Source organism: Podarcis tiliguerta (assembly GCF_965153285.1).
Source record: "Podarcis tiliguerta genome assembly, chromosome: 14".
In the NCBI taxonomy this organism is placed as follows: domain Eukaryota; kingdom Metazoa; phylum Chordata; class Lepidosauria; order Squamata; family Lacertidae; genus Podarcis; species Podarcis tiliguerta.
The window spans coordinates 7,203,987-7,224,268 of NC_139547.1; the positions used below are offsets into that span (position 1 = coordinate 7,203,987).

Here is a 20,282-nt window from a genome sequence, read left to right on the forward strand (position 1 = left end):
TAGATGACCTTCATGCTCCCTTCCAACTCAATGATTTTGAAACCCAGGACAGCTGCTGCCAGTCAGTTCAACAATACCAAACGAAGGCAAATCAATGGCCTGACTCATTATAAGGCTGCTTCCTATGCCTGGTGTCCTCTTAAGAGGCAATGGTTGGAAGAAATCTGTTATCACTGTTCAGCAACTAGGCACCCAATGCTGCTATGATGGTGGTGGTGATTTATTACACGCCCTTTGCCCCAAGGTTGCAGGGGAGATTACAGCAACTAAAACATAATATTAAAAACAGTTTTAAAGTACTTAAGCGCCACAGAAATAAAGTGGGTGCTAAAAATATCTCTCTCAAGCGTCAAAAGTCAAAGTAAAGAATATTTGCTGAAAGCTGTATTGTGAAAATGCCAGATGTACCTCTGTGGGGAAGGAGCCCTGACACCTAGGGACAGTCGCAGAGAATGCCCTCCCCTGGGCCTCCACCCCTTGAGCTTCTGAGGGTGTTGGAACAACCAAGACGGACACCCAGGAGAGTCTCTTGGGAAGGAGGCAGTCCTTCAGTTATCTGGGGACATTTAAGGCTTTAAGCACGTACATTAATAATGATAATTATGAGGCTAGAAATACAACTAATAATAATGTACTACGCATCCAATGAGAAAGCTGGGAGATCCGAGCTATGCTACAAGCACAAATTAGTTCTAAATTGATTTAATTGCATGGATTTTCCTTAGCAACCTTGGGAATCATAGTTCTGCAAAAGTGCAGAAAATGGTATATGTTAATGATCCCTACCCCTTAATGCAGCGACATTTCCCAAGCGTTTACTTGGAGGAGAGCATTAACAGTTAAACTGGCGTAAAGATGCAGGGCATCCATGGCCCAAGCTTCCTTCAATCAATCTGGGCATGTTACTATTTCTGCTAACTCAAGCCTCTTTTACTCCCTGGGTGTAGCTTAATGGAAAGGCTCACAATAGTTGGTTTGCTTATTGATCTGGCATCTTCATTTTGTAGTCCCTGACTCCACAGTACCGTGCCCTTGGCATAGTCTAGCCAATGGGCACCCCTTGCCAATGTCTCTGCTGCCAGCCCACCATCCCCAGCTGCCATGCCCACCAGCGTTTGGACTCCCCACCACCACCCCATGACGTGGTCCTCCTTGTAGCAGCCATGCTATCCTCTTGCTTTGCACCACAATTGTGGTAGCCCTGGCAAGTTTCTTTGCCACCTCTGGGCTCTAAGAAAGAACAAAAGAGGGGTCCTTCTGGATGAGGAGGCAGAGGAGAATGCCTGTGCTGATACCATGGTGGCCAGAAAAGACTTTCTTAAGCTTAGAATATTCACCAGCCCTGCTTTGCACCCTGCTGGAGTATTTCTGCTGAGCTGGAATATGTCCCAGAACTCAGAAATGCCTGTTGCCCGGACAAAGGACAGAGAGGTATGTTAGAAACTCAGATATATAAGCTAGGTGCTAAATCTAGGTTACGGCCACCACAGCGGAATGTCTATTTGCCAGGGGGTTGGACTAGACGACCCTCAGGGTCCCTTCCAATGCTACGATTCTATAATTCTGTGATCTCAACTACATTGCTTGACTGTAACATGCCTCTTACAACAATTCACTTGTCCCAGTATGCAAGAAGGAGAAACACACGCAGTGGAAATGGAAATGGCAATAACTATGGACTAAGGCAGAGGTTTTTAAACTGTGGTCGCCAACCCGATGCCCAGAAATCTCCACATAGTTGCAACTGGACCCAAACCAGGAGCAATGCACTCCTGGCTAATTTCTAATGCCGTGTAGAAACCAAGCTGCTGTACAAAGGTAAAAACGAAAACGATATGCTGCATTCATTGCTCCACCCACTTTTGCATCTGGCCCCACCCACTGGCATATGACCCCTGGAAGATGGCTCAAGAGGGAATGCAGGCCCGAAAGGCGTCCCCAGCTCTGTGCAATAGTTTCTGCTTCTCTCCTACGCAGAACTCCTTCAAGCTTCTCACACCCTCCAGCCTTCCTCAGATGAAAATAAGGACATATTCTACATCAGGCATCCCCAAACTTTGGCCCTCCAGATGTTTTGGGACTACAACTCCCATCATCCCTGACCACTGGACCTGTTAGCTAGGGATGATGGGAGTTGTAGCCCCAAAACATCTGGAGGGCTGAGGTTGGGGGTGCCTGTTCTACATCAGTGTCCCCCCTCGCCACACCTCCTCCGCTGAGGGTGGGGAGGGAAGCAGACCCAGCAACTGAACGAAGCAAGACGGAGCCAAGTGATCATAATGGTCGCTCTTCTGCACCCACAATCCCTCAGCACCCTTTACTGCCTTGCAGATGGGCCCTGTTCCCCTCGCTCTCCCACCCACCACTTTCTTTATGGGAGACCAACCAACTGAGGAGCAGGGAAACAGCGAAAAACATGCTGCGGGGCAACCAAGTGATCCGGAACTTGTTTTCGTAAAAACAGGAAGTGACGCCATATTGAGCAGGGCAGGGAAGGGAGTGGGAGGCACAGATCTAAGAAATGTGTTAGAGGGACAAATGGATCTGAACGTCCTGTAACACGTTGAAACACTGTACTGAAGGGAAGGTCCCTCTGGAATTTGGGATTGCGTGAAAAAGTGAGAAGCTGTGATGGCTCAGGGTTTCGATTATGATTCCTGTATTTGGGGGGTAGTTGGAGGGTGTGTCTTCTAACCATATTCCAGCTGCATGCAAATGCTTGCATTTTGTCTGACTTCGATTCAGTTACATAACTAACATCCAAACTCTCTCAATGGCCAGCGTTCTGCTCCTCAGGCTGTTTTACTCTAACTGTCCACATGATATACACGAGGCTCATAATCTGTGGGTGATGATGGACGTTCCTCTTTCCCCCATCATTATTGATCTTGTTTGGTCCTTATGTTACTTGCAGTTTCTTCCTTTTGGCTGTTGTATTTTTATCGCAAAACAAAATATGGTGTGCGTGCGTTTGTTTGTTTGTTTGTTTGTTTTAAAAAATACATTCCCCGACCTGACCGCTGAATTTTATAGCACAATTTTGATGGTGGGGATAGCATGTTGGTGGGGTAGAGAGATGACAGAAGGCCTGGGAGGAGAACAGCAGGTATGGATGCCAGGGGACTTAAGTCAGCTATCCAAACAATATTCTAGCCGAGAACCTCCTTCTCATACTAAAATTAAACAGAAACAAACCATGCAGGGAGCCCCTGAAGAGGTATACAACTCTGACTTCAGAAAAGAACTGGATGGGGGGAAGCGAGTTGTTGTAGGAGAGAAGAGCATGTGTGGTGTAGTGGTTAAGAGCGGTGGACTTGCAATCTGGTGAACTGGGTTCGATTCCCTGCTCCTCCACATGCAGCTGCTGGGTGACCTTGGGCTAGTCACACTTCTCTGAAGTCTCTCAGCCTCATTCACCTCACAGAGTGTTTGTTGTGGGGGAGGAAGGGAAAGGAGAATGTTAGCCGCTTTGAGACTCCTTCGGGTAGTGATAAAGAGGGATATCAAATCCAAACTCTTCTTCTTCTCCCCATGTGTCTTTCTGGCTACATAAGTTGCATTCCCCATTGCCAGCATTTGCTTGGTCAACTGGAGAGAGAGAGCAATTGGATCTAGGGGGTGGAACCAGTGGCGTAGCGTGGGGGGTGCAGGGGGGCCGGCCGCACCGGGCGCAACATCTGGGGGGGGCGCGCTCGCACTCGCAGCTCTCTGCCCCTACCTGGCTCACTCACTCTCTCTCACTGCAGTGCTGGCTGTGCGAATCCGATCCGAGCCGCCGGGTCGCCGCCCACTGTGGAGGGGAGGGTGCCAGGCGTGCGGTGCAGTGCGGAGAGAGAGCGAGGGACTATCTGGGGGAGGGACAGTGCAGCGGGGGGGGGGGGGCGCAAATTACTTGCCTTGCCCCGGGTGCTGACAACCCACGCTACGCCACTGGGTGGAACCCAGGGCATGATACCTCATTGGCAGATTCTAAAACCTGAAGGGTGTCGTTGATATACAGCTACAGAAACATATAAGCAGGTGCCACTGTCATTGAGGTACCCTCCCCAAAAGAAAAAAGATCAAATCAGAATTATGCACCAACATAATCCAAGCAACACCCCCAAAGAAAGCTGATTTAAAAGAAAAAGAAAAACTGGATTATGCTATCTGAGTAAATTATGCAAATGAGGCAGATTTGCATATTGTTTTGCTTCTGCTTGTCGTGTGGAAGAGAACATAAGAACAGCCCAGGTCAAAGTCCCATCTATTCCAGCTTCCTGTTCTCCCAGTGGCCAGCCAGATGCAGATAAGACATGAGCAAAACAGTTCTCTACCCAGCTGTGATTTCCAGCAACTAGTATTCAGAGGCATACTGCCTCGAATAAGGGGAGGCAGATCGTAGACACTGTGGCTAATAGCCACTGGTAGTCTTCTCCTCCATGAATATCTTTAATCCTCTTTCAAACCCACCTAAATTTATAGCTGCTGACACAACTTGAAGGAACAAATCTCATCGTTTAACTTCCTGTGTGAAGAAGTAACCACTTTTGTGTGCCCTGAATCATCAGCTACATAATATGGGCCAAAATTCTAATATTATAAAAGAGAAAAGGACCTCCTTCCCTGTAATCCCTCTATTATATATATATATATAAAATCTTCATCCTATTTTCCTGATGCTTTAAAAAAAAAAAAATTAGCAGCATTGTGTGTTTCCTAGGTCTGTAAACAGGGCTGCCGTACAGCCAGATTTTCCCAGACATTACTGGGGTTTCAAAGGTGAAACTGACATCTGGGGGAAACTTCCGAAAGGTGGCGCTTTGTCTGGATCTTAGGCAAGAATCAGAAAATTGTGGGTTTTTTGGTGTGTGTTTTTTTTAAAAAAAGCTCCACAATTTCAGTGGTTTCCTTTAAAAAAAGCTCAACAATAAGCAAGCCGAGTTTCCCAGGAATGTAGATTCTTTGTCAAATTTTGTGCTTTCTCTGTGCTTGCTTTGAATGTCCAAACCTACCCTTTCTGGCGAAAGCTATTTCGCAGGACACAGGCTTGGAGCATGCTTCAGCTCTGATCCAAACGCCCCCTGAGAGTTTTGTTTGGGTGGCAGTAATAATCAGATAAGGGGTGGGCAGCTAATCTGTGTCACTCCAGATGTTGCTGGACTACAACTCCCATCATGCATTGCAAAGGGATTTGAACTACATGGCCCTTCCAACTCTATTATCATTACACCATTACAAAACCTGACACACTTGCTAAAATCCTTTCTTCTGCTAAACTATTAAAGGTGCAGGAGTCTTCTTTTCCAGCAGGTCACTGTGTCTCTGGATTGCTGACTCCAACCAATCTGCCCTTGCCATTTTGGGTTCATCTGACTTTACCCTCTACTACCAACCATAGAGGAGTGGGAACCCTATCTCCTTCTTCTGAATGGATCGCCCTATCTCTAAATCACTTACTGCAGCCAACCTGGCCCTGTGGTCTTGGAATCATCTGGCCTCACACTATTCAACGTCCTTTCAAGTCAAATAGACCAAAAATGCTAGATGGCTATCAATATACTCTTTTAAGGCACAGTGGTACCTCTGGTTACATACTTAATTAGTTCCGGAGGTCCGTTCTTAACCTGAAACTGTTCTTAACCTGAAGCACCACTTTAGTTAATGGGGCCTCCTGCTGCCGCCGCACCACCACTGTGCAATTTCTGTTCTCATCCTGAAGCAAAGTTCTTAACCTGAGATATTATTTCTGGGTTAGCGGAGTCTGTAACCTGAAGCATCTGTAACCTGAAGCATATGTTAACCCAAGGTACCACTGTATTTTACTTTGTTAGTTAGCAGTTTCCTAGGCAACCAGATACAGTGGTACCTCGGGTTACATACGCTTCAAGCAATGACACTACAGTACTAGTACAGGCAAAGCCTTTGGCAATGTTGCTGTTCTCACTTGGAACTAGGAACTAAGAACCCACAACATCTGTAGTGAAGGATGCTAGAGAATTCTGGCAGAAATGAGAGCAAAAATTGCCAATGTTCACTCATTTGTCGCAAGTCCAGAACAGTTTGATCCACAATTGCTGCTGCTGTTTTCGGTCTCTAAAATGTGGTGTAGTGGTTAAGAGTGGTAGATTCGTAATCTGGTGAGCCAGGTTCGCTTCCCCACTCCTCCACGTGCAGCTGCTGGGTGACCTTGGGCTAGTCACACTTCTCTGAAGTATCTCTCAGCCTCACTCACCTCACAGAGTGTTTGTTGTGGGGGAGGAAGGGAAAGGAGATTGTTAGCCGCTTTGAGACTCCTTAAGGGGAATGAAAGGCGGGATATCAAGTCCAAACTCTTCTTCTTCTTCTAAATGATACGGAACCAATTTCCTGCCCCTTCCACACAGAGACATTTGCACTGCATTTCCTTTGCACTGAAATGAATGGTGTGGAATAATGTGACGATGACACCATTAATTATATAATCCGCTACATAAAATTCTGCCACAGCAGAGTTTAAGAATGTCGTTTTTGTCAAAAGCCAAACTGCAGTGGAACGGAAACAGCGCTATATGTGACTAATACGGAGTGGACGGAAATTGAAGCCATCCCTAACTGCATGGCAAAGAAGAAGCAGCAAGCAGGCACTGTGTGTGGTAGGAGATTCGATGAGCATGGAATGCATATTTTGGTCTCCGAAGGCAGAAGGTCTCAGAAGATCTCAGAAGGTCACCCATCTACATTAAACAAATCCCTACCAACACTACATTTCAGGAAGACGTTTGGGAACTGATGCTCATCTGCTTACTGCCACTCCAAAACTCTAAGAGAGAACAGCACATTATCCAAACAACTCAGAGAGGACATGGAGCATCAAAACCCAACTAAGCAAGCCTGCTAGTTCTATAAGGCCCTGCTGACAGATGTCCCACACCTGATTAAACAATTAAACCAATCAGTTTGTTTTCGATAAGGAAGAATCTGTTCACAGGGAGATTATGAAAACCTCAAAGATGGAAGTTTGATGTTGTTTCCTCAAAAACCATCCAAAAGGAAATATTTTCCCTTAAAATTATTCCTTATCCATTTCTCAAAATATTCAACACTCCCATAGAATAAAGACAAAGAAATGGCTGTGCCCAATGTTCTCTTCCGACCAGGGCAGGAGCTCTGGTGCTCACAGACAAGTGAGCTTTAATGATGCCCCGCAGAGAGACCCAACACAGCAGTGGTGCTAGTGGCAACTCATTGCACAACAGATTTGCACAGCAAAGCTACCAGCAACACAATGAACTACTGGTGCAAGACATTTTGTCAGTGGAATGTAGACAACCTAAAGGCCTCTTAAGGACAAACATTTATGGTGACATAAGCTTTTGTGGGTTCAAAATGCAGAATTTTGTGGCTTCAGTTCATGGAAGCTTATGCCCCCTTAAAGCTCTTACAGCAAAATCCTAAGCGCTACTCAGAAGTAAGTCCTATTACACTCAAGAGGGTGTACTCCCTGTGAGCGATGGAGGAGAGTTTCATTGAGTCCGCATTTTAAAGCAAATTGACCTTATTTGCAGCTCTTAGATTTATATGCAGATCGGAATGCAGGTAACAGTGGCACTGGGCACTGCTCTGAATTTCAGAATGCTGTTGTGGTTCCAAAAATGTGTGTATCTTATACGGGAAATGCATATTTTAGGGGGAAATGCATAGAAAGGCATTTAATAAAATGCATGCATTTGGAGGGAATGCATGCAAAATGCATCTTACAAAAAGTGCGTACAAACATTTAAACACAGTTGGTTTGGGTGCAGTTTAATAGACTTGGCTGAGCATGTGTGGAACTGACACAGAGCAGAAGAGGACTGATCCATCCAGCCCAAAACATACTTAGGATGGCACCCTCCATATTGAAAGCTACAGGACTCACTAGGGGCTTAATGACACTTACTTTCTGCCCCGCTCTTTCCAGGAATTGGCCCACATTTTAATGCTTCATGTCCAAGCACCCTTCCCCACCCGCCCATTCAGGAGCTTCCCCATGAAAACCCACTCTTCAAAGCTGAATCAGAACAAACAGCAGCATGGGCTTCCTGTGGATTGCCACTGAAATTTAAAGAGTGGGTTTCTGCAGGGAAAGCTCCAGAGCAAAAGCAAAAAGGGGTGGGGTTCTTGGATACAGTGGTGTTGCAACGGGGGGTGGGGGGCATTGAGCCCCGGGTTCCATGTCTGCGGGAGTGACAAGAAGTCACCCCGCAGGGGCTTGCGGCGGCACGAGCAGCCATCACACCGCCGCAGCCGCATGTGGAGGATCCTCTGCTCGTGGCTGTAGCAGCAACGGAGGGATCCCGGCACCGTCCGTACGGCGCTGGACCGGTGGCGGTGGCAAACCGCTATACAGTGCATGTGCAGCGTCGCTACGTACGGGGCATGCGTCGACGCCACACATACGCTCTACGTAGTGACGCCCGCCCTGGATGTTACGATGCCTTCCTTCGCCCCTGCTTGGATACAGAGCTTTAAAGTGCGGACCATTCCTGGGAAGCATAGAGGAAAGGTAAGTATGGATTGCCCTCGGTTGCAATGTCACAAATGGACACTGAGCAACACTTGCTGAATTCTAGCCCAGGACTCTGAGTCAGGAGGTGAGTCATGCCTGTACCAGAGAAGAACACCATCACTTACCCCAGGCAATGTCTTCTGCTCATGCAGGGCACTCTGGGCTTTGAGGGCTGAATCCCGGGCACAGTATGTAAGAAAGGCACAGCCTGGAGAGAAGAAGGGAGGGGAAAGGGTTATTGCATAAAGTCATGTGCGAGAACAGTCACGCTCAGCAAGGAACGGCTTTGCCCAGTCCACACCTTCATTTGCAGTGGAGAGAGAAAGGCAGAGCTTATACAGCACAACTGGAATACCGCCTGCGATGTCCCTTGCTCTGCAAAGCAGCTGGATACTCCCTTTCCAGGGAAGCTGTGCCTAGCCTCAAAGAGATGAGCGGAATCCAGCAGCAGGTCAGTCCGCAGCCCAGCAGGGATTTGATTTAAGGCAATTCGTATGGATTAGCAGGGCCTGGTTAATTGGAATCGGCAGGCAGAGGCAAACACACTGGGATTAGTGCAAAAGCCCTCCAGATTAGCACATCAGATCTTCATCCTGCCATGCCAGCAGCTATAGGGGAGCTTTCTTTTGTTGCTGTGGTTGGAGGAGCATATTATGTGAGGGTCTACAGCAAGGGTGGAGGACCTCCAGTGACCGGGGCCAAAAGCTTCCACCCATACCTCTTTACCTGGCCCTTTAGACTCTCCCCAGGCCACATACCTCAGCAGATGGTTCCACGCTTTCATCAAGCGCTTTTTGCCTGGCTGGAATTATGTGTATTTGAATGATGATAACACACATAGCTCAGTGTACCTCAGTGGCAGGGCTTCTGCCTTACACACAGAAGGTCCCTGGCTCAATCCCCAGCTTCTTTGGTTAAGCCAGGGGAAGGTCTTCTATCTGAAATGCTAGAAAGCCACTGCCAGTCAAGGTAGACAATGGTAAACGAGATGGACCAATGGTCTAACTCAGTATAAGGCAGCTTCTTCTGTTTTTGCTAAATATCATCTTGGGTGGCAAGCTGCTGGCAGGAAGCTGAAGTATTTGTCACCTGCACATCCCTTTTGCTCCTTAAACTGGAACACACAACACACACAAGCAGGTATGGATTCTGAAGACCACCTTCTCACATGTGAAGGTGCCCATTTGCTGAGATCATCAGTCAGGGTGCTAGGTCGTTTGCCTTCACCCCCAGAAATAGTGGGTGGCCAACAGAGGGCAGGGCCTTTTCTGTGGTGAGACCTTGAATATGGCATACCCTCCCCAAATGCATTTGGCAGCACCTACTCTGCTATTTTCTTTAAGCTGTACATAAAATCTGTCCCGTTTTCCTGAGCTTTCAACGGGATACAATATGGAATTGCTTGATTATTGCTAATAGCTGGCTGTCAAGCTTGTTGTCACTTGTTGTGTCCTTGGTGCTTGTGGCTTCCTTTTGATCTTTGTCCTGACTTAATGCTCAAGCTGTGAACACTCGTCCATAAACTCCTCTGAAGACCAATTCATAGAATGCTGGGGGCAGAAATCCAATGATTAAATAAAAATTCTCTCAGTGATGTTTTCAGTCACATTTAGGCATAGAATTAAAGAGTTGGAAGGTACCACAATGGCCATTTGGTCCAACCCCCCGCAAGAAAGTACATACTGTCCCTCATGCTCTCAAAGATGTGCGTGCATTCCTGTGTAACTATTGAGAGCGACATTTCCTCACATCTTTGCTAATAATAGCTATCATTATTATTACTACCACCTTACATTTGTATAACACTTTCAAGAGTTCAAAGCCATTCACATGCATTATCTAGCTGTAATAAGACAACCCGGGAATGCAAGGATGGCCAATCTGGTACCCTCCAGATCCTGTTAAACTACAGTTCCCATCATCCCTGGCTATTGGCTGTCAAGGAGCTGCCAAGTGTGCCCAGGTCAAGCACGGGAGGCCCAGGACGCAATAAGCTTTTAATTAACACAAAGTAAAACACAGTGAAGACAGAAGTGCCTGGCGTGCTCTGGTCCATGGAACAAACAAAAACACAGTAGAGTCCTCTGGTTCAACTTAAGCGAGCTCAGACATTGCTGAAACTGACCAAAACCACCCCTCGCCGCCCTAGCCTCTCACTATGGATCCCTCCCAAGCAGATGAAGGCTGTGTCAAGGGGGTGAGCTCCTTCTCTGGGCCTAACTCTCCTCAAGCGGGGTGTCCGAGGGGAAGGAGAGCCAGCAGGACTGGGACTGCCCTGCTGCTGAGTAGCCAGGACAACCTCTGACTCCTCTTTGTCTGAGTTTGCACTCACACTGTGATGCTCAGCCTCTAACCCTGTGCTGAAAGGCCCTCTTCCTTCTGATCCCCTTTATCACTCAACCCCCCTGCTTCTAAGACCTCACAGCTCTTCCCTTCCCCAAACTGCTCTTCGGTGTCCCACAACCACGATCCAGGAACTAAGTTGCCGTCCTCTGTGTCCTCCCTGGGGTGCTCCCACCACTTGTCTTCATCCGGCCAGCCCCTGACATTGGCCATGCTGGCTGGGGCTGATGGGAGTTGGAATTCAACAACATCCGGAGGGCCACTACGTCCCCATCCCTGTGATGGGACCTGCAGAAATAGGAATAGGAATACAGGAAGCTGCATTCTACTGATACAGACCCCTGGTCCATCTAGCTCAGTTTTGCTACCCAGGCAGTCACTCTCCAGGGTTCTAGGGAGTCTCTCCCAGTCCTGCCTTGAGATGCTAGGACTGGACCTGGGACCTTCTGCATGCAAAGCAGGTGCTCTACCACTGAGCCATGGCCCTTCCCCCCTCCAAAAGCAAGGATGGCCGGAATAGTGCCCTCCAGATGCCGTTAGTAGCCAACTTCCATCATCCCTGACCACTGGCCATGCTGGCTGGAGCTGATGGAATTTGGAGCCCAACATCTGAAGGGTCTCACCCTTGGAACTGGGCTTTTGGCTATAAAGATCCACACTGGCACTTTGAATTCAACCTGGAAACGAAATGAGAGCAAGTGAAGGTCTTTTAGAAGTGATTCTCTACGTTCCACATGGCTAGCTGCAGGCAACAAATGAGCTGCCACTTTCTGGAACAGTTCGAGTAGTCATTCAGAGACCTAGTTGCCTCACCTGGCTAGGGGGGGAAAGGAGAAATAGAGCTGGGCATCGAGGGGCACTTCATGGCCAATCACAACATTACTCCTAACCACCATAAAGCCATGGAACGAGCACAGAACCCCATGGAATAATTCCCATGGGGGAAAGCAAGAACCTATCCCCCCATTCTGACACCACTCAGTGAGAGAAGCTTCTCCGCATTCCTGCTCACCACCATCAATCCACAGAGCCGATCCAAAAGGATACTGTCATCTGGAATGAACCTCACCCTAAGTGTTCTTGCCTGGCTGGAATGTGTCCTTGAGCTGTGATAATGCCTCCTGGACCATTGCCTGGATGAAGGATAGAGAGAGGTGGAGACTACCCTATGGGGCAAAGGAAGAATAGCTGTAATAAGACAGCTAGCCCAACCAGTCTGGAAGCCATCTGGGCTCATCAGCCTTCAAGGACAGACCACCCTAACTAGCCCAGAACTCCTTAGGGGACAAGACCTAAGTGAAATCCCAAAGTCCAGCCTTGATCACCCACTGCAAAAGGAGTTGACAGGTGTCCAACATACTCGAATGGACAAGTTCAGCACTCACTGCCTATGGTACTCTCTGATCTACGTTGTTGTTGTTGTTGTTGTTGTTGTTGTTGTTGTTGTTGTTGTTTTGCATCCAGTGTTAATCATACTCAGAGTAGACCCACTGAAATTAATGGGACTGACTAACTTAGTTGTTGGAGGCAACTCACTATTTATTAGTTTACTCATCCATCCTTCACCATGAGGTTCCAACCATTTAGAAGTGAAAATATTAAAACCAGTTCAAACAAATTTAATACATTTTACTTGTCCCACACACCGAAAATGAGCAGTGATGATGCTATTTGGGAGTTAAAGTCACAACTTTATTTTTAATATCAAGGACCTGGCAACAGGGCTGCCAACTTGAATAAATGGGGGGGGGGGTAATCCCTGACCTGCATAAAAGAGAGGGAATATGTAAGCAAGTCCCATTTTTAAGTCCCACAATTAAGTGTTTTAAATTTGTTGTTAGCTGCCCTGAGCCCGGTTTTCTGAACCGGGAAGGGCGGGGTATAAATAAAAATGTATTGTATTGTATAAGCAATTAATAATAATAATTATTATTATTATTATTATTATTATTATTATTATTATACCACCTTTATCGTCAATGTACAACCTGCGTACAATGAAATTTACCGAGCCTAACATGGTCATGCACACCATTTGAATGACAATGCTCATCAACTTTGTGGGGGCTGGCCCCCTCGAATTTTTCATGGGGAGTGTGCTGAAGGGAGCTTGGCCCCTAGGAGTTGGCTCCTATGACCTCCAAGGAGAAAAGCAGTGTTGGCCAGCTACTTTTCCAAAGACCCCACAGAGGAATTCACCTGGGCAATACCACTTACATTGCATGTCAAGAAGAACATGCTGGGGAATATCTGTCCCCAAAGCCCTGCACTGTTCAGCATTCAGAAGGAGGAAGGAAAATATTCCCCTTTAACCAGGATTTTGGCTGACTAACATCCCATATAATTTAAAATGCGTTTGTGGGAGGGCTGGGGGGGTTATTGTTTTGTTCTTGTTCTTACTATGTATTTTGTGCTTTAATCTTGTATTTTTATGCTGTGAACCACCCTAAGATCTACGGATGAAGGGAGGATTAATAATAATAATAATGACTTGAAAATGAAATCTTAACCTTATACATCTCCAGAGCCCACCCCACACCATACAGCATGATGAAACAACCTGCATCACACACCACAACTGGTGGACAGCAATTGATGAAAGAGGGAATTGGTGTCTGAATGGTCCTGCAAGACTTTATAAAGTGATGTCTCTAACAAGCCACCTTCTGGGCTCTGCTCCCAGCAGTGAAACGTCTTGGGCCCAGCAATGTAGGTCACACACCCCCAATCTGCATGATGGTAAGATAACTTTCTTTTTTAAGTGTTGCATGTGCCTAAATATGTACTGGCAAATCTATCAAGTAATATAAGGAGAAATTCTAGAAATGCATATGGAAATGAACTAACACACTCTTTACTTCAATAGGCCAGACAGGGCATGGGCCCCCAGCTGACCGCCCCCCCCCCGGGTCCCCTTTCAAGGCTTTGCCGCTGCTTTTCCTGCCAGTGCTGGAGTCTGGCTTGCAAACCAGCCTCTGGCCTTTGGCAGCAAAGGGGGCTGGGAACAGCATCAGCCGCTGCCTGAGAATTCACTTTCCTTTCCCTTAAGGCTGTGGTAGGAACTGGGCCCAGAGGCAGAGGGAGAACGAGTGATGAGAGAGGAGGAGAAGGAGGGGGCCAGTTGGAAGCATCTTGCGGGATGGTTCCCCAGCCCTCAAAACAAAGCAAAAACATGGAGCTAGCACTTGAGATGGACAAATGTGGAATTTTTTTGTTGCTCTCAGCTTCTCATTTTTACAATCTTCAGTTCTCCACATTTCCCCACCAGTTTGTGATTTAAAAAAATAAATAAATCTTTTTTAGAAAAGTTTCTCATGAAAAATCATTAGCATTTTGGTACGCTAATGCACATGCAATTTTGCCTAACATTTTGCAAAGCAATTTTACCTAATGCCATGCAATTTTTTTGTATGTTATTTTCACTAAAATATGCATTAATATGCATGTTTTACACTAGTAAATTTATTTTTGTACATGTTACTTAGGTGGAAAACTGCACTGCAAAATTAGACGCGCGAGTTTCAAGGGATGGCTGTGTTTCAGCTTACATATTGTTTCAGAAAAGTGTGAATTAAATGCAAACTGAATCAAATTTCTCTTCCATCCACAGCCAGCATGGAACGATCATTTGTCCTAATCTCTCCTCAGTTGAATCAGAGGTGTCTACTAGCACCTTACGCTGTGAGTAGTTCTGTGGAATTTTCATGGGACTGCTGAGGTGTGTGTGTGTGTGTGTTACACTCCTAAATGCTCTCCCTCCTTAGCACACACTGCAGGCTGTGAATCAAAAGGCTTGGAGGGGGAAGACTGCTCAACACTGACTCACCCTCATGAGCTCTTACTCCCAGGAGGAGCTCGATTAAAGGTTTGCAAGTCCGCATTGCCACGAATATAAGGTTTGCACAGATTTTGTTTTGCTTTCTTGCCCGTACTGTTCATGGCACGGCTTTGCAAAGCTGCTGTGGAAATGTAGCAGCCCAGGCAGAAACTCTAGCTGCCCCTCTTGTTGATGGAAACAAATCCAAGCGTGGGTACTTTGCTAGCCTTTTTGTAACACAGGAGCGACAACAATTCCACTCGGTTTGCAGCAAACGATCAACATTACTAGGTGTTTTTTCTTTGTATTGTTTTTTAAATAATAGATCCTATATAAATCTTCCTAAAACGATATTAAAACAGCAGCAAAACAGTTTCCCTTCAAAAATGTAAATATTTAATGAACAAAATTTGACATTGATGCATTTTTAATATTGGCACAATTAAATCTGCCAGATGATTAAGTATTAATAACTCTTAATAAGTGCAAGCATCTCGCCTTCAAATAGAAGCAATTCACGAGCGAGAGGAAGCCAGCCTCGTAGCCAGGAGAATGCAGACTGACCCATCAGCAGGCAGACAGTTGCTCCTGGCTGCAGCAGCCGTGCTTCATTCAAAACAATCCTCAAACTTCCATTCCACTGACTTGCCTTTGCGAACAAAAGAGTCGCAGAAGACGCATATTTGGACAGAGGAGCAAAATTAATGAGGACCTTAATTAGATGAAGGGTGGCATTTAATTGTGTTGATCAGTCTATGTATTTAAAAGGAGAGGGGAGTTTTAATTTTCTTTCTGGCCTGCACAGTTTCGAATATGTAGGGCAGGGCTGAGGAGGTTAAAAAAGAAAATAATTCAAGCAGTTTGAAGTATAGACTTCAGTAAAGGTATAATTGGAACTGGGAGAGGATACACAACTGCTATACACAACTGCTATCCTTCCATAGGGTGCTGGATTAGAGAGTGTCGGAAGAGTTAAGCAGCAATGCAAGAAGCGTTGGAGACTTTTCAACATGCTAATGCATAAAGAATATTGGTGCACCTGACAATTTTCACAAGTGACTTCCCATCATATTTAAGTCAAATTTCATGTCGCTTCCTAGAAACTCTCGCATCCAACCCAGCTTCCTCCATCAATCTCAAGGTCTGATATTTGAAATGTTATAGTCGTATTTATTTATTGTGATGACAAAGAACCTCCTGTTCCATTGCTGTTAAGCAGCAGAGATAAACTGGCCTGACTACTGGGTTGCTTGCTTTGGGGCGGGGTGAGTGGGGTGAGCGAAAAGCTCTCTCCAAATGTTAATATTATTTCAGTCTTCCATTGCCCTAACCTACATCCCTGCCTGCTTCCATCATCTTGTCTATACATTTGAACTGAAGGCCTGCAGTTTTTAAAGGTCATTTCCAAGAATCTACCTAGGAAATGTTAGAAACTAAGATATAATCTTCCTGTGGACTACATATTGCATTCTCCTTTTTCTGCAGCACAGAAAAAACGATCCATTACCGGGCTGTTGCTTTCCATTCAGAAAGGACACATTTCAAAATAGGCAGCCTGGGGAAAGTTGCAAAAGCAGGGAGGTTTTTGTGTGTGTTGCTTTGTTGTTAAGAGAATGGTATGCCCTGGTACAAGATGTCATCTAAAATCCCAACTCTAGCCTGCATTGAAACTTAACAATTAATATACCACCAGATGCCACTCACCAGAAAGCAACTGACCTGAAGAGCTGGAAACTGTATTTCACAGGGAACCAATAGCCCTAAATATAACTACTTGAAGGCAATGAATTCAGTCGGTGTGCCTTAGATATGTGGGGTGTCACCACTTTAGAGTAAAATCCAATGCACAATTATTGGGAGTAAGTCCTATGCATGCTTACTCAGAAGTTAAGTGCCACTTAATGGGGCTTACTCACAGGTAAATGCGTATTGGATGTCAGATTTAATTGCATGCAGCCTCGGGGAATAATATCAAAAGAAATGTTAGGCATACACATGACACAGTGTTTTATCTCAGTACTTAAAGGACAAGAGAGAGCCTTCAACTATAAGGTTCTAAAAAGTTGGCTAAGCACAGTGTAGAACAACCTACCATATGAAAAAAATGTGAAGTGGAAACATCTATCCAGATGCAAACTTGCTTCCTCTGCAAATTCACTCATTCATTTCTTGCCTGCCCCATATGTACAACTGTTACTAGAACTCACCAACAGGTGTGTGTGTGTGTAATGTGTGTGTATATACACACATATATTTGTGTGGACATACATAGCATTTCCTCTATTTGCATGGCTATCAACTTCTATCCTTAAAGTTAAATTAACATCAAGATGCTGAGCCTATAATAATTTTATGATTTATGTTAGCACACATGATGTTTTATGAACACTTTTTACCATCTTGATCGTTTTCTAACTTTGAAGCCACAAAGAATTGTACTCCTTGGGCCAGGCATATCAGTATGGGGTATGAAATACAATAGCACAAAACACCCTCTTGGGTTGTATTTAATTAAGCCCTACTCAGAGCAGACCGTTGAAATTAATGCACCTAAGTTGCCTGTGTCCATTAAGTTCAATGGGTCTACTCTGAGTTGGAGTAACATTGAATAACATGTCTTGCCTAATAAAATGCATATCTGTGAAGGATATATGAGGTTGTCAGTTATGTTGCCAGTAACAATGAATATTATAACACCAGGATCTTGATGTTAATTCTGCATGTTTCAGGTAACTAGGCAGTTGGGTTAAAGATTCACGATACAGACACTGATTCTGTGCATAGCTGTCAACTTTTCCCTTTTCTTGCGAGGAATCCTATTCGGAATAAGGGAATTTCCCTTAAAAAAAGGAAAACGTTGACAGCTATGATTCTGTGAGCCAAGATGGATTCTCCAGACAGAGTCTACCACTACACCACAGATCTTTGGCTCAACTGTCCAGCTACCAGCAACTGGTAAAATTCATTATCAAGGTGCCAGCACTATAATATTCCTTGTTACTGGCAACATTGGCACTGTCACCCCATTGTTACTCGCATACCTACACACACTTTTCATCCAGTTCAACTTTGCACACCAACTAACTCAGCAAAGGGTTAAGGAAACAGGGAGCTCCTTTATAGGTATGCTAACTCCTCTAGAGTCAGCCAAGGCTGCGACCTATTTCCTAATCCAGGGGTGGGGAAACCTGTGGCCCTCCAGATGTTATTGGACTCCCATCATATATAAATTCAATAAATAATAATAATCTCTGACCATTGCCCAAGCTGGATAGGAGTGCTGGGAGTTGGAGTCCAGCAACATCTGGAGAACCACCATTCCCCACCCCTGTCTAATGAGTGCTTATGTGCCATCTGCCTCTCCGATGGCATAGAAACCCCTTCACGTATATACAGCTTTCCTCGGCCCCCTTCTCTGGTATGTAACGTAAGTTTGCAGGGAGCTGGGGCCTCCTTCAGCCATATCCTCCCCCCACCATAGCACCATTCAGAAGATGTCTGTTTCCTGTCTCTGTTTACAAATCTCCCTCCACTGTCTCCACCTCCCACACTTACTCTCTCACACTGTGACACACATCTCTCTGCCTTACACTCTCCTGCATGCAGACACGCACATCCACACTTACTTTCCCCCCCCCACCCAGCCCAACTTTTCACATGCTGTGTGATCTGATGCATGTTATGTCAGGGGGAAAGCCCCCCCCCCCATCGCACCCCACTCAAAGGGGCTTGCTCCCAGGAAGGGGCACTTAGGACTGTAGCCACAATAACTTAAAATGAGAAGAAGAAAGTAGCAGAGAGAGGGGCCATTGCCAGAAGTCCTAATCTCATCCTGATGCAAAATATGATCTTTTTTCGCGGGGGGGGGGGGGAGGGAGTGTCTGTGTTTGTCTTCCTTTTCCTCCTGCACATGCGTGCACATCCTTCCACATCTCTCTCTCTCTCTCATCCAGTCATTACACGTGACCCAACTTTATACACATTACGTGTGTGTGTGCATGTTCAGAGAGGGGGGAGACGGCACTGGAGAAGGGGGGGGTACGCTTTTCCCTCTCTTAGAGGATGTGTAATCCCCTCCTTGTTTACGGATCCCCCCCCCAAACACACACACACACACTGCAAATCCCATATCCGCTCTTACACATGGCAGCAAGTCCTACCGAGCTTTGTGGAACTGGTTCTGGAGCCTATCTGCCCAGAGGGGCATGCTTCGTCCACTTACTCCTCTCTGTGCGCCCCCCACCCGCCCTCAGCCTCACACACACAACGCGGCGTCCGGCGGCTGCGGCCAGCATCTCCTCTCCATCCCTTTGTTGGCCCTTTCGCCTGGCCGGGAAGCGGGGGGGGGGTGTGCAGGCGTGGTGGGAGTAGCCGAGGCGGCATCGGCATCGGGAGGAGGAGAAAGGGATCCACCCGGCGCGCGGCAGGAGGAGGAGGGCGGCGCGCGGCGGGGCTCCCTACCTTTGTGCATGCCGGTGAAGCGGTCCTTGAGCACGGTGAGCTCGTAGATCTTGCCGAACTCCTCGAAGAGCGGCTTGAGGTCGCTCTCCTCCAGGTTGCGCGGGATCTGCCCGATGAAGAGCTTGATGGCATCGTGGTCCTTCATGGCGATGGTGCCGCCCGGGCCGTGCGTCGGCGTCGTCAGCCCGTTCATCCTCCCGGAGCTGTTCGTGGTGCTGAAGGCAGTGCTCTCCGCCTGCGGCGGCGGAGGCGGAGGAGGAGGCGGCGGCGGCGGGGGCGGGGGCCCGGGGGGAGGTTGTTGCTGCGCTAGCCCGTTGGCCAGAGTAGCCATGATGTTCCCAGCCGGCTCTGCCCCGCCCCGCCCGCCCCGCCCCGGCTCCTGCCTGCTTGCGCCGCGCGGGAGCAGGGGGAGGGGGGCTGCCCAGCCCGGGCTCCCCCTCTCCGCGCTCAGCCCAGATCTCGCCCTCCACCCCCCCTTCCCGCCCCCCTCCTCCTCCGCCGCCGCTTCCCTTCTCCTCCCTTCGCCTGGCTTGGCTTGGCTGGGGCTTCGCCTCGCTTTGCGCGCACGCCCTCCCTCCCTCCCTCGGCGGCTGCCACTGGGCCGGATGACGTCAGCTGACTGGCCCCCGAACTACTCGCATAAGATTAGCATAGCGGAGCGTGGGGGGGGGGAGAGCCGCAGCCAATCAGGGCGCGAGGGAGGGGAGAGGGGCAGGGCTGGCCAGGCAGGCAGGCGAGCGCTGGGAGGAAGGGAGACGGAGTCAGGAGGAGCGGGAGCCCCCACGGAGCCCGGCGCTCGCGAAAAGGGGGGGGGGGGAGAGAGGGGCCGCCTCCCGCTATAGGGAAGGGAAAGGAGGGTTGCTAAGGAAGCCAGGCCTCCTCAAGTTGCAAGGTGTGTGGCTGCGGGTGGGGGGGGGGGAGCTCTGAAGGACCACTAGCAGTCGGGCTAAGCGAGCAGGGGTTCTTCCCCAGAGACAGGATTCATGGAGCATTTGGCTTGGGTAATTATTAATAATATTAATATATGTCATAAAATTTACACGCAGCTTCATTGGAAAAAAACACACAAAAAACAACCTTTGAAGCAGTTTGCAAATAATGTAAAACAAGGAAATAAAAATTCGCAACCCACGTGCGAAAGAATGTCCTTAA

The 20,282-nt window shown here is 47.3% G+C and overlaps 1 protein-coding gene across 6 annotated transcripts in view; it reads right to left on the reverse strand.

The window, feature by feature from the left end:
* The window catches only part of CELF6 (CUGBP Elav-like family member 6), a 173,194-nt gene extending 153,724 nt beyond the window's left edge, over positions 1–19,470 (reverse strand). For all 6 annotated transcript variants that reach the window (XR_014504825.1, XM_083413109.1, XM_083413111.1 and 3 more), the window contains exons 1-2: positions 19,131–19,470; positions 8,635–8,717 (exon numbers count right to left, since the gene is read on the reverse strand). Coding sequence is in view for 5 of the 6 variants with exons in the window: in XM_083413109.1 (XP_083269235.1) it covers positions 8,635–8,717; positions 19,131–19,461 (414 nt within the window). In the remaining variant the exon portion in view is untranslated. The remainder of the gene's footprint in view (positions 1–8,634; positions 8,718–19,130) is intronic.
* Positions 19,471–20,282: the final 812 nt, after the last annotated feature.